Below are 13,472 nucleotides of genomic sequence, written 5' to 3'. Positions count from 1 at the left end.
GAAGTAATATATATTTAATTTACTGCAACTTTAACCATCTTAATTTTATCTTGTTCATATATAATACGATTGTGGTTGATCAATAAAAAGAAAAACAATTTGACGAAAATTATGTTCGAAATATAAAAACCAACTCATGTCGATGATACTTAATTGAATTATTTATATCAGGAATGATCATAGAATCACTCTATGTGAGTATGGACATAACATGAGTGATCCATGTATATCCACAAAATAAACTAACATCCTATTCCTATGTATTAAAACCTCATGTGATCATAATGTTCTATAAATGATATATGGAGGGAGGAGCTAAGCAGTTCTTTTTTTTTTTTAAATAAAAATTAATGTGGCTTTGGCACCAGTAGTCAAGAACTCATATTCAAGCCTAAAGGGATAGAAATTTAAAGTTTATAATAAGATATACAAATATCAAGAACAGAAATTAACCCAAGAAAAAGGTAATACCTTGGCTTAGCTTAATTAATCTCATTCAATCACATGCAAATAACATTGTCAAATAAAAAAAAAGTATTAGAAGCTGTAGATTTTGATAGATAACAAGAAAATTGAGCCGGTCTGCATACAAAATTTGGGTTTAACTTACAGACCCATAAAGTTAAATATCGGTGAATATATATAAGCATAGAATAGGATAATAGGATATTATATGAGCTGAGATATGATATATCATATCAGCATGCATGCATGATCATCGATCATCAATCAGTAGCAGACAAAACTCCTCCTATTTGGCCTTTACCTTAATCCACTTGTCACCATAATACCATAATTAAAAAGAAGAAAAAGACAATGAGAAAGATTACAAGAAAAATTAGAAAATTAATTAAAAGGTTAGGTAGCTAATAATAGGCTAGGTGTGGTGTTTTGTGTTGTGTTGTGTTGAGTCCCTCTCTTTTTCCCTCTAAGGCTTCCACTCATTCATTCCACATTGTGAAGACACCACCGCCGTTTGAACCGTGCATGGTGTCTGCTGCCGGCGACCAGCCGCCGTATCCCGCGGAAGGCATGTCATAATCAACCTTCACAAGAGCAAGCTCCTCCGCTGATCCCACTGCTGTGGCATTGCTCGATGAGGAGTTATTATTAGAACCCATTCCAATCCCAAGCATATTATTAGTGTTATGATGATGATGATGGTAACCTCCTCCGCCATTCCCATTGTTATGGTCCATGAATCCCTGAAGGTAGCTGCTGTAAAATTGAGCATTATTATTATTGTATGAAGACGAAGAAGAAGAAGAAGTAGTTTGATGTTGTTGATGATGGAGTTGAAGCTGCGTTTGGAGATAAGAATTAGTATGATGAAACGAAGAAGAAGCAGGATCAGTGCTGTAATGTTGTGATATGTCATGGTTCTGTAACGTTAACAATGGTTGATGATGATGATGATCGAAGTGGTGCTGCGGCATTAAAGGATAAGCTGTTGCTTGCTGCAAAAATCTGGTGGCATTTGTGGTTGATGAAGAAGATCCGTATGGAAAGGTGGATCCCAATGCTATGATGTCATCTCTATTAGTCTTTCTAGAAGATTCTAGAGCCTGAGCTTCCTTTAAGCGTTTTGCAGCACCTCCTCCAATGGGAAGTGTGTTGCTTTCAAGAATGGCTTTCACATCGTAGCGACTCATGTCGAAGTTTGTAACTGCGTTTAGACCTCTGAACTTTATGGCTGCAATGTCATAAGCTTCTGCAGCTTCTTCTTCCGTACTGAAAGTTCCCAAGTACAGATCTTTGTTTCCGGCCACTCTTCCTATCCTTGCTTGCCATCTTCCATGTTGATGATGCCTTCATCATTATTAATTAACATTAACACATTAACTCATTCATCTTCTAATCATACATTATTTATCCATAGCTGAGAGTCATTAAGTGATTTGTACCTTGTCACTCCACGATACATTGATGCTCCCCTTGAGAATCCACTGCTCTTCCTTCTAATGGCTGCTACGAATTCCTGTCTTGTCATGTGCTTCATGTCTTCCAACTCTTTCTCGTAGTTACTCATCTGAATGTAGGGTTATTATTATATATAAACAACAACAACACTATAAACACTTAATAATCTTAATTGGAACAATTTATTTAAATCTTACGGGAAAGTTGGTAGTGGTGGAAGTTCCCCAGTACTTAAGTGCGGCTAAATCATAAGCCCTTGCTGCTTTCTCTTCTTTGTCATATCCACCTACACTTCACTTTATCATTTCTCTATCTCCGGTAATGAAAAAGAGAGGGAAAGAAAATTGAAAACACAGGCAACGAACACACTTACCCAAATACACTGATGATCCATGATGTAATTAAATTAAGCATGACAATATAAAAAAAAAGGAAAGAGGTGTTAGCAAGAGATCGACCTAAATATATAGAAGAGAAGCTAATTAATTAATTAATTAATTGATTAATTTAATTACCTTGGCGACCTTTTCTTGATTGACCCTCCCTTCTACAACTATTATCCCATAGATGAGCTTCATACCTTCCAGTCCACCTATGTCTATATATAATATAATAAATAAGTAGCTAATTAGAGGCTAGAAATTATTGTTTGAAAGAGATTATTGAATATTGATTATTATGTAGCACCTTGTTACACCACGATAAATAGAAGTTCTCTGACCAAAGGTATCCAGAGCTCTTCTCGGGGCAGCAGCTGAAGCTTCAACGATGGCAGTGGCACAAGTGTTGTCGGAAGCAGTGGAGTCCTTGTTGGCAGTAGCCATGGAGAGTGTGAGTGACTGATGAAGATTACTACTGTTATTGTTGTTACTGTCTTCTTGTTGTTGGTAGTCATAGCTGCTATTATTAGAAAGAACTTGCAGAGGCAAAAGGGTGGTGTTTGCGTTGAACAAGTAATCCGAGTCATCATCCAAGCCTGCAAGATCTGACTCATTCTCAGACTTGTTACTCACACCAAGAAAATCTGCTACCTTTGGAACTTGACTACTGCTGCTGCTCTCATTGTTTATCAGATTCCAATCTGTATTTAGTGTACACAATCACATACACCATCATGTTTATATATATATCATCATCTCACATAAAACAAAACAAAACAAAACATAGTACCATGATTTTGAAAGGAGTTATCGATGTTGTCATTCACCAATGTTCCCAGAGGTGGTAGTGATGAATGAGTTGGAGAGAGTGGGAATGATAGCCAGTTGTTTGAATTCATTGTTCAAAGATCAGAATAGAAGAATAGTTATAGGGTTAGTGTAAGAAAATAAATAAAACTGGGTAGGGTTTAAAGGAGTATATATAGTGAAGTGATGAGGGTTGAAGTTTCAGGCTTTAATTTTAAGAGAGAAGAGAGAAGAGGAAGGGGTGGTGAAGAGAAAAGGGAAAACATTTAGTGAGCCACACAATATATATTTAAAGTCACCATGGATACATTGCATTACATACATGATCTCTTCCGTTTTCTCTTATTTACATTAAATTTGAATTATTAGAACTATTAATAAATGAATCAAATTGGATGTGACTGTTTTACCCCTTTTGTAGACTCATCCCTTTCCAACACAAGAATACAAACTTATAATCTCCCTATAATCATTATTAAATTATATTATCTACTCTACACGACACTAGTGAGTGTTATATTAGGAGCCTATATTTTTCATTTTCATTCTTCTAAGCCACCATTCCATTTGCAAAAATCCAACCTAAGCCGGTATTTGATTCTAATAAGAATGAGATAAAACAGAATAAAAAGAATAAAAATTTTAAAAATAATAACATAAACATTAATATTTTTATATTTTATTCAATAATAAATTAAAATAAATTATAAAAATTTAATTTATGTTTTTATATCAAAGATTTAAAAAAATATAATTATAAAAACTTAATAAAAATAATTAAAAAATTATATCTTTTGTCAGTATTTTATTTTTTTATTTTTTAGTATTTTTAAACACAATATTTATATATATATCTATATTTTATTTATCAAATATAATTTTGTATTTTTATATTATTATTTTAGTGTCTCGTACTTATAAATAAATGTAGTTTAATATTTGTTTTTAAAAAAATTAAATAATTAATATGTTTTATATTTATCTTGTATGATAAGAGGTGGAATGAGATTAGAAGCGAGAAATAAAGGTCGTAAAAGTGAAAAGTAGATTTAAAATATAAAATTTTAAATGAGATTATTTGAGAAAAAAATTATTAAAATTTTTAATTTTTATCTATAAAAAATTTAATCTTATATGTCTTCCCTTTTTAAAGATACTAAAAAACTAAAATTTTAATTTCAAACTATCACAATAATAATCGCAATTCTAATACTCTAAAATAAGTGCTATCTTAAATTATCTTTTTGTACGAGTGTTAAATCCTATCATTTTATTTTTACCTAAAAAATGGCTATAGTTACTCTTTACTATTGGAATACATACATTTAAAAATCGGTCAAAAACTTATCAAGTAATTAATAAAAAGATATAGTATTAAATTGGTCTTTTATATTTGAATATAATTTTATTTTAATTTTTAAAATTTAATTTAAAATGTCTTATTTAAATTCAAAAAAAAATTATTTAGTTTTAATGTAGTCATATCATAAGATTAAAATTAAATAATTAACGAAATGTCTTATATAACAACAATACAAGAATAAGATTGATAATCTAGAGAATATGTACAAATTTTAAAGACACAAAATCAACTTTAAATATATCAATACATTTATTTATTATTATTTTTAGTTTTATAAAAAATATTTCATTTAAAAAAATAATAAATAAATGTATTGATATATTTACAGTTAATTTTGTGGTTCTAAAATTTGTATTTGTTTTTCAGATTATCGATCTTGTTCTTGTATTGTTATTATGTATAGGATATTTCGTTAATTATTTAACTTTAAGTATGGAGAGATTATGTCATTTGAGGTATAACTCGTCGGCAAAAATCAAGAAGTTGATTTTTGTTTATCAAAAATAGAAATATTCGAATCTGTCACCTCTTAAATAAATACAGAAAAATTATGCGATTTGAGTTATAATTCATTGACAAAAAAATGCTATTTACTTTTACATAATTTTTAGAAAAAAATATAGAATGAAAATGATAAAATTGATTTTTAAGAATAAAAAAGAGCAAATATTGAGTATGTATTAGATATTTATTTGAAAATGAATGTAGAGTGGGTGTGTGTCTTCCCACTTGGTTTATTGGAACTCACGTCCTCGTTCTACGAAATAAATGACTCCCGAAAGCCCAGCATTCCCACACTCTGCAAATCATCTCTTACTATCAAAATCGACGACTCTACGTAAAGTTAATTAACACTAACAACCGACCTTCTCTCTCTACCAACACTTTTTTTTTAAATGAATAATATTAAACAACTCAAATAATGTGCAAATATATATAGAGATGAATTGAAGTAATGTATTAGGGTTAGTTGTATGTGAAGATCGTGAAATAATATTTACCCAAATTGTGGATCCCCGAGTCCTGCATGTGTTGAAGATGCATGGGTACGGACATGCAATTTTATATTACAAAAATCCGACATATTAAATATTAAAAGTACTCTAACTAAGAGTAAAAATTACTCCTTCTTCAAAATATATAACACAAAGCTAAGCTGTGTTCCATATTTCAAATTTTTTAAAAAATTTAAAATTGTTAATAATAATAATAATAATAAAATGTTAATAATTCGAATAATGAAGGATTTCGTTTGTTACGCCCAAGTAAAAATCTGTTGACCACCCACTCGGTTTTCGAACCGGTCAAAACCCCACTAAGCAAGAGATTAATTAATTAATTAATTAAATACTTATTATTAGGGTGCGTGGTTAGGTTTTGATGTCCCACAAGCACACGTTAGAAGAAGGTTGTATTCTATTCTGATTTGATTTGGGTTCATTATTTCAAATAATCTAGGACAGATCTTGTGATGATATATGATCAATTAACCATATCTATCTTCTAATGTATGAACAGTAATAGCATTAGCATATCTACTTCTGATCCTGATCTAATAATCTGAATGAAAAATGATTGTAGAACATGGCATATTACTATATATTTTATTTTTATGGAATGTCTAATAATAAGTTTGCTTGCTATAGCTAGCTAAATTTTTTTATGTGGAATGTTCAAGTAGTAGACGTCTAGTGTGGGACAAGTTTCAACCTAGGCTTGGATCTCGTAACGCACGCAATTGGAGTAGCACATACAAATATCTCACAGATATATATCTCTCACCAATTTTTTTATTTTTATTTTATTTTTGTAATAAATTTCTAATAATATGAGCTTTAAATATAATTTTTTTTGTTTTTTGTTTTAAGTTATTCTATAAGCTAAGCATAGTAGACATAGTATCTATGAAGCATAGACAACTGTGTCTGGATATTAGACGCATTTTAGACACAATATTTATTGATATTCGTCTAATATGCGTGTTTATTGTATCTAACTGTGTTTTAATAAAAAATAAAAAGTTTTCTTCGGACATATTTGGACACACGTAAATATCATTACGTATCAACGAATATGATTTTATTCTTAACATATATTCTTGAAATAAATTTAAATACAATATATATTATTATTTATTAAACAAAAAATATTTTAAATACTTGATATAATTAAAATAAGACATTAAAAATAATTAAAAAAATTAATTTATATTTTAATAATATAATAAAATATCAAAATATCATTATAATTTATCTAAAAATACTTTATATTTTATATGTATTCATGTTTTCATATCTTATAAGATTTTAAAATTTACATGTCAATATATCTCATGTTGTGTCCTGTCCCATATCCATGTACATCATAGCATAACATCTATCCCTTGAATAAATTGCAAAATGTTGTTCTTATTGCTATATTTATATCTATATAATTATGTTATTTTTTATAAATTAAAGATTAATTTTATTAAATATTTTGTCAACTCTTTACTTATCTTTTTTCCAATGTGCTACTAATATTTTCGTTTGATATGTGTGACTAATATCTCACGCTTGGTATTCAACAATGTTTAGTGCAGTAGTAAAATTAATTTGGATTGAGTTAGTAATTAGTTTACTAATTTTATACTTAAGCAAGTTTTAAATTTGAGCTTTATTTCGTATATATGCAAAATTTATTGACTAATGACAAATAAAACTTTAATTTATATATTAATTTTTAGTTTATTGGACCAGAAAATATCATAAAAAATGCTGAGAGTAGTGAAATATGTAATAGAACATTAGAACTACTATCATCATCCTTCAATAAATGAAACTGCCACTTCTACTATTGCTGGTAGATTCTATAGATAAACTATATTCCCTTGCTATGAAGAAAGCAGATATGTATGTATAACTGTGATAAAAAAAAGTATTGTTAATAATTTAGGGATTCATAAGAGAAATTTCATTATTACTCATGAGAGAATGAGAGAATCTCACATTTATGTCATGCATGCATGCACCCTACAATTATATATAAAATGTATGTTTGACTGAGATCAGAAGACCTAGTGTTAAAATTATAAGCGCCGCTATATATAGATAGAAGAACGATTCCATTAGGTGTATATATGTGTGTGTGTTTGTCAGATTAACATTCAAATCTATATAAATTAATAACTTATCAATAATTATATATCCTGCGTGCAGAGAAGCCATATGAATCCAAAAATTTAAAAGAGAAAATATTATAACAAATAATTAATAAGATAAGTGAGAGCTAGTCTCAGTGACTGACAGAGAAGTGTATGTTAAACAATTGGGAATACCTATTGTTGATGACACACGTTTCCCGCCAAATATATATATAGATACATATGCACATAAAGAAATGGCTAATTTGACCAGAGTGCAGCACAATAAGGGAGCATTTTACCACATCTCTCGCTTCAACGTAACCCTTTTTTCTATTTGTGCCAACATAATAAATAAAATTTAAAATATTGCAAAGTAATTTTTTCTTAATTAATAATTAGTTATCTTTTTTAATCTTAATTTTCCTTTTATATTAATGACTCAGATTTTCATGTGATTCTCTGTTATGTTAAGTGATTTTTTTAGTAAGAAAAAAATGTTATTTCTTATCTCTTCTTCTTTCTTCTTCTCCTTTTAATTTATTATTTGTTCTGTTTTTGTCTTTTTTCTTTTTTTTCTTCTTCTAATTCCTCTTATTCTTCTCCTTTTATCTGTGTAGTCTTTTTTCTTTTTCTTCTTCTTTCTTTCTTCTTATTTATATTGCTTTAACATATTTTTTTCTGTTGTTTCTGTAGAATTCTTGTATTTTATATATAATTTAATTTCTATGTTATTTATACATATTTTGTATTATTTTTTGAAACTTTGTATATTATTTAAAAAAAATTGTATGTTCTGTGTTGCTTTAATTTGCTAAGAAGAACAGACGAAAAAGGGAAAAAATAACTTTATTTAAAAAAAACTAATTAAAAACTTAATCTGTTTACGTAATATTTTTATATAAAAAATTAATATTATTTATATATTAAAATTAACTATTAAAATTAGTTATTATATATTTATATATATATATATATATATATATTATTTAACTCATTTTTATTGTATATTTTTTATTTTAATATATATTTAAGATGATTAATTTTAGTGTATATATATTATCAATAACTAATTATAAATTTGACAATCAAAATAAATATGTCTATTTTAATTGCAATTAAAATTAAAATATAACTATATTATATTACAAATTTAACAACTAATAAAATGTGTCACATAACACTTTTTAATAAAATATAAATAAAATATTTCCCTCTAAAATTAATAAAGTCTCTTCTTTTATCTTTGTTTTTACACTTATAATTATATTTTATATTATTACTAAATTGATAAACTAAAATGCATCACGAGATATTAATTATTTTATTACCATTAAAATAAATATTTTCCTCCAAAATTAACAAACTCCCTGTCATCTTCGTATTCTTTATTTTTCTCTCTCTTTTCTATCTCATTATCTATCTCTCTCTATTTTTTTATTATACAAAAAAATTAATAAAATAATATTCAAATAAATTTATAAAATTATAAGAAAGGTATTAAATTTGTAGTCAAATATAATTAAAAATAATTCCATAATATTATTTAATAAAAATATATTATTATTATATGAATACTCTTTTAATTTTTTTATTTAGTTTCTAATTTTCATCGCTTATGTTTCTAATTTATAGTTTTACTTTTTTTCTTTTTAAAATTGATTACATATAATTCAGAGAGAATACTAATATTGTGATTAATAATTATAATTAAGATTTAATTATTTAAAAAAATTAATTTTATAAATATCAATATAACTTTATTTATACTAATATTTAATTATATTTTTATATATAGAGAGAAAAAATATTATTTTTAAAAAATAAACATAAAAAATAATTATTTTTATTTGTGTAATAGACTTAACACCTAATTAAATATAAAAATATACACATTAGTTTTTTTAAGTTTTAGATAATAAATTTAAAATTAATTATTACTAAAAATTTAAACTCTTTTACATAAAAATAATAATTATAAATTTATTATTTAATTTTTTAAAAACTTTAATTTTTTTAGTTAACAGAAACTTTTGTCTTTTAAATTTATACAATTTTTTTATAAAAATAATTTGAATTTATAAATTTTTTTATTATAATCTACAATATTAAAATAAAATTCTTGTAATTTAAAAAATTTATATTTTTGTAATATTATTAGGTGCAAAAATATTGGTTGTGATGAGACTAATTAAATGTCAGTAGTGCTATATTACTTAGTTGAGTAGATATATAATTGATTATGCACGTGCAAAACCCGTGTTTACAATTTTGATAGATGCTTATTGTTGTACTTATTAAGGATTAATATTATATAATTCTTTTTCGAAAAAAGTTTAGCATATGCTATACACACAGTGATTAATAATGATTTGAAGTGATTGTTATGGTATTTAAAAAATGATTTAACTAGTTCTGTCAAAAAAAAATGATTTAACTAGTCAAAAAATTTAAAAATTAATATTTAATTTAAAATATAAAATAAATCATTTTTAAATATTTAAAATTAAAAAATAAATAAATAAAAATTAAATACTAAATAATAGACACTATAAAATTAACGATGAATAATCAATGGACTAATTGTAGTTGTAGACTGGTAGCTAGGTAATAATAATAAATTTGTCTTACAAGAGGTCTTAAACATAAGTTGATCCGTCTTAATTTTGAGTTCAAAATTTAGACATTGATATTTATTTTAACTATTCATCTGATCTTTTTCTTTATACGTTCATTCTATAGATTTTAAAATACCTATGTTTTCCTTTTAAACTTTAAAATCTCTGTTCATGAACTTGCAGTTATTGTATTTGCAAATTACATAACAATTGGAGCAAGTCCTTCTGTCCCATACTTCATGAAATATCTTAGAGAATATGTCTCAAAATACATTTGTTATTCAGCTTAAATAATTTAGATGTTTATGTAGCTATGGTATTATTTTCACTTCATCCTATCATAAAAGATTAAATGTTGTGACTTATTGTTGAGTCTGCAGTGGAATTTTGACTTTCAATAAATAAAAAATAATATAAAATTGAATATTATCCATAATAATGCACTAATTATAACAAAGTCAATACGAGAAAATAGGATGTGAATTAACTTTCTTTCTTATTTTTTGATGATGTATCAACTACATTGTTTCAGAAATATATATAGTATCATTTATGCTATAATTTTAATGAATGAGAATAAAATCCTCCTATGAAAACTCCCTACAAGTTCTTTTTTATTAAAATTCCTTACAAACCTTATTTTACTCCCTAAGTTTGTTCTTATTTTACTCCTTAAGTTTGCTCTTAGCTTTTCTTTTATTCTCACAATTCTCCACCTCATTCACAATTTGAAATCTACTCAAATTTTGGACGATCAAAGTGTGGTATTCATATCTGGTTGCATCATTTTTACAATGACTGTCTACGTACCCTTGTTCAGGATCCAATATTGAGCAATTCCAAACAGTGTTGGAACTTGTTTCCTGACACTACTTTAGTCAACATATCAGTAGGGTTTTCATCTGTGTGTATTTTTATAATAGAGAAATGTTACCTTTCTCTATAACATCGCGCACGAAGTGATATCTTATATCAATATACTTGTACGAGCATGATGAACCTGATTTTTAGCCAAATGAATTGCACTTTGACTATCACAACTCAGATTCATGCAATCTTGCTTCAACCCCAAATCATCTAGAAGATCCCTTAGCCACAATGCTTCTTTCACCGCTTCTGCTACTGCCATGTACTCAGCTTCTGTAGTAGATAGTGCCACTGTAGCTTGTAACATCGATCGCTAACTAACTGGAGCACCTTGTATTTTATATACATAACCAGTCGTAGAACGTCTTCTATCTAGATCACCAGCATAATCAGAATCAACAAAGCCGCTAATTTGACATGATTTTTCACTAAAGCATAAACTTGTGTCAATGGTACCCTTCAAGTATCTTAATATCCACTTGACTGCTTCTCAGTGTGCCTTACCCGGGTTTGCCATGAATCTGCTAACAACACTGACTGCCTGTGAAATATCTGGGCGTGTACACACCATAGCATACATTAGGCTACCGACTGCACTAGCATAAGGTACACTTTCCATGTAAGCCTTATCCGCTGCTGTTGTGGGAGATTGTTTACCAGAGAGTCTAAAATGTGGAGCCAACGGCGTTACCACCGATTTAGCATTTTTCATTTCAAACCTTTCAATGACGCGCTCAATGTATCCTCTTTGGCTCAAGAACAATTTTCGGCTTGATTTCTCTCTTTTAATTTCCATGCCTAATATTTTTCGTGCAGCACCCAAGTCTTTTGTTTCAAATTATTTACCAAGTTGAACCTTTAACATATCTATCTCTACCTTGCTCTTATAGGCAATAAGCATGTCATCCACGTACAATAGAAGATAGATATAATCACCTCCAGGAAGCTTATGAATGTATACACAACAATCATAATTAATTCTGGAAAAACCTTGTTTTAACATAAAGGAGTCAAATCGCTTATACCATTGCCGAGGAGATTGTTTCAATCCATATAGCGATTTTCTCAAATGACATACCTGACTTTCTTTACCCTCAACCTTGAAACCCTCAGGTTGATACATGTAGATTTCTTCCTCTAAGTCATCATGCAAGAATACAGTCTTCACGTCTAGTTGTTCCAACTCAAGATCACCATGAGCGACAAGACTTAAAAGCACCCGCATGGAAGTGTGTTTCACCACAGGAGAAAATATCTCATTGTAATCAACACCTTCTTTTTGTGCAAATCCCTTTGCTACTAACCTAGCTTTGAATCTTATACCATCTAACTTAGTAGGATCTTCTTTTCTTTTATACACCCACTTACAACCAATTGCAGTCTTTTCCACGGGCAATGGGACCACATCCCATGTCTTGTTCTTATGAAGAGATTGCATCTCTTCCTCCATAGCGACAAACCAACTCTCTCTATCTTTGTCTTTGATAGCATGTTTGAAGGTGACCGGCTCATCATCCTCCACTGAGAGTGCATAATCTACCAAGTTTACCTGCCCATAATGTCTCAAAGGCTTGTCTGACCCGACTTTTTAAACAAATTTATAATTCATCTTTGGCTTAGTATATGTCAAAGAATCCTGCTGCTGCTATTGTAATGTATGTGCATTTTCTCGCTGAATTTTCTCATGATCAAGTTCATCCTCTGCGTCATCTTGAGTAGTATTAGGATGCTCCACCTGAACATTACTAGAGTCTATTTGTTGGTTTTTAGACTCTATCTCCACCACTTGAGTATTTAAAGTTTTTCCAACATCACCATCATCTGGCACCATATCTTTAGACAAAGCTACCATAGATCGTTCATCAAAGGTAACATCTCTGCTAATTACAAACTTAGAATCATTTACACTCCAAAAGTGATAGTCTTGAACCCCTCTTGGATACCCCAAAAAATTGCCTTCTTAACTCTATCATCAAGCTTATTATCTTTGACATGATAATAGACTGTGCATCCACTCTGAGTTTCTCGTAATCTGAATGTTCCCCTGACCATAGCTTATAAGGTGTGTCTCCATCTAGAGAAGAATGTGGGGATCGATTCACTATGTAGCAAGCTATAGCAACCGATTCTGTCCACCATTTTCTGCCTAACCCAGAATTAGAGCGCATACACCTTGCCTTCTCAAGTAGCATACGATTCAGTCGTTCGGCGACTCCATTCTGTTGTGGTATTTTTCTGACTGTCCATTATCTTGTAATGCCTTCTCGGTCATAGAACTCCTTGAAAGCTCCATTCGTGTACTCTGTGCCATTATCAGATCGTAGAGTTTTCAGCTTCCTACCTGTTTGGTTTTCAACCATTACTCTCCACCGCTTAAAAGTATCGAATACCTCATT

General features: G+C 28.7%; 1 protein-coding gene across 1 annotated transcript; it reads right to left on the bottom strand.

The window, feature by feature from the left end:
- Window positions 1-756: 756 nt before the first annotated feature.
- On the bottom strand, window positions 757-3,202 carry LOC130943749 (AP2-like ethylene-responsive transcription factor PLT2). Its single transcript, XM_057871758.1, has 7 exons — window positions 3,091-3,202; window positions 2,608-3,001; window positions 2,436-2,518; window positions 2,294-2,302; window positions 2,118-2,206; window positions 1,905-2,029; window positions 757-1,809 (listed from the first exon to the last, which is right to left on the bottom strand). Exons 1-7 carry the CDS (start codon window positions 3,197-3,199, stop codon window positions 942-944), a joined length of 1,677 nt encoding a protein of 558 aa, XP_057727741.1. The 5' UTR covers window positions 3,200-3,202; the 3' UTR covers window positions 757-941.
- Window positions 3,203-13,472: the final 10,270 nt, after the last annotated feature.

This window comes from Arachis stenosperma, chromosome 8 (assembly GCF_014773155.1).
Source record: "Arachis stenosperma cultivar V10309 chromosome 8, arast.V10309.gnm1.PFL2, whole genome shotgun sequence".
Classification (NCBI taxonomy): domain Eukaryota; kingdom Viridiplantae; phylum Streptophyta; class Magnoliopsida; order Fabales; family Fabaceae; genus Arachis; species Arachis stenosperma.
This window is presented reverse-complemented; position numbering and strand designations above follow the sequence as displayed.

Coding starts and splice junctions, on each gene's coding strand:
- LOC130943749 (XM_057871758.1), bottom strand. CDS start 3,199: ATGAATTCAAACAACTGGCTATCATTCCCACTCTCTCCAACTCATTCA. Junction 2,519..2,607: donor ATTTATCGTGGTGTAACAAG/GTGCTACATAAT, acceptor TATTATATATAG/ACATAGGTGGACTGGAAGGT. Junction 1,810..1,904: donor ATGTATCGTGGAGTGACAAG/GTACAAATCACT, acceptor ATAATGATGAAG/GCATCATCAACATGGAAGAT.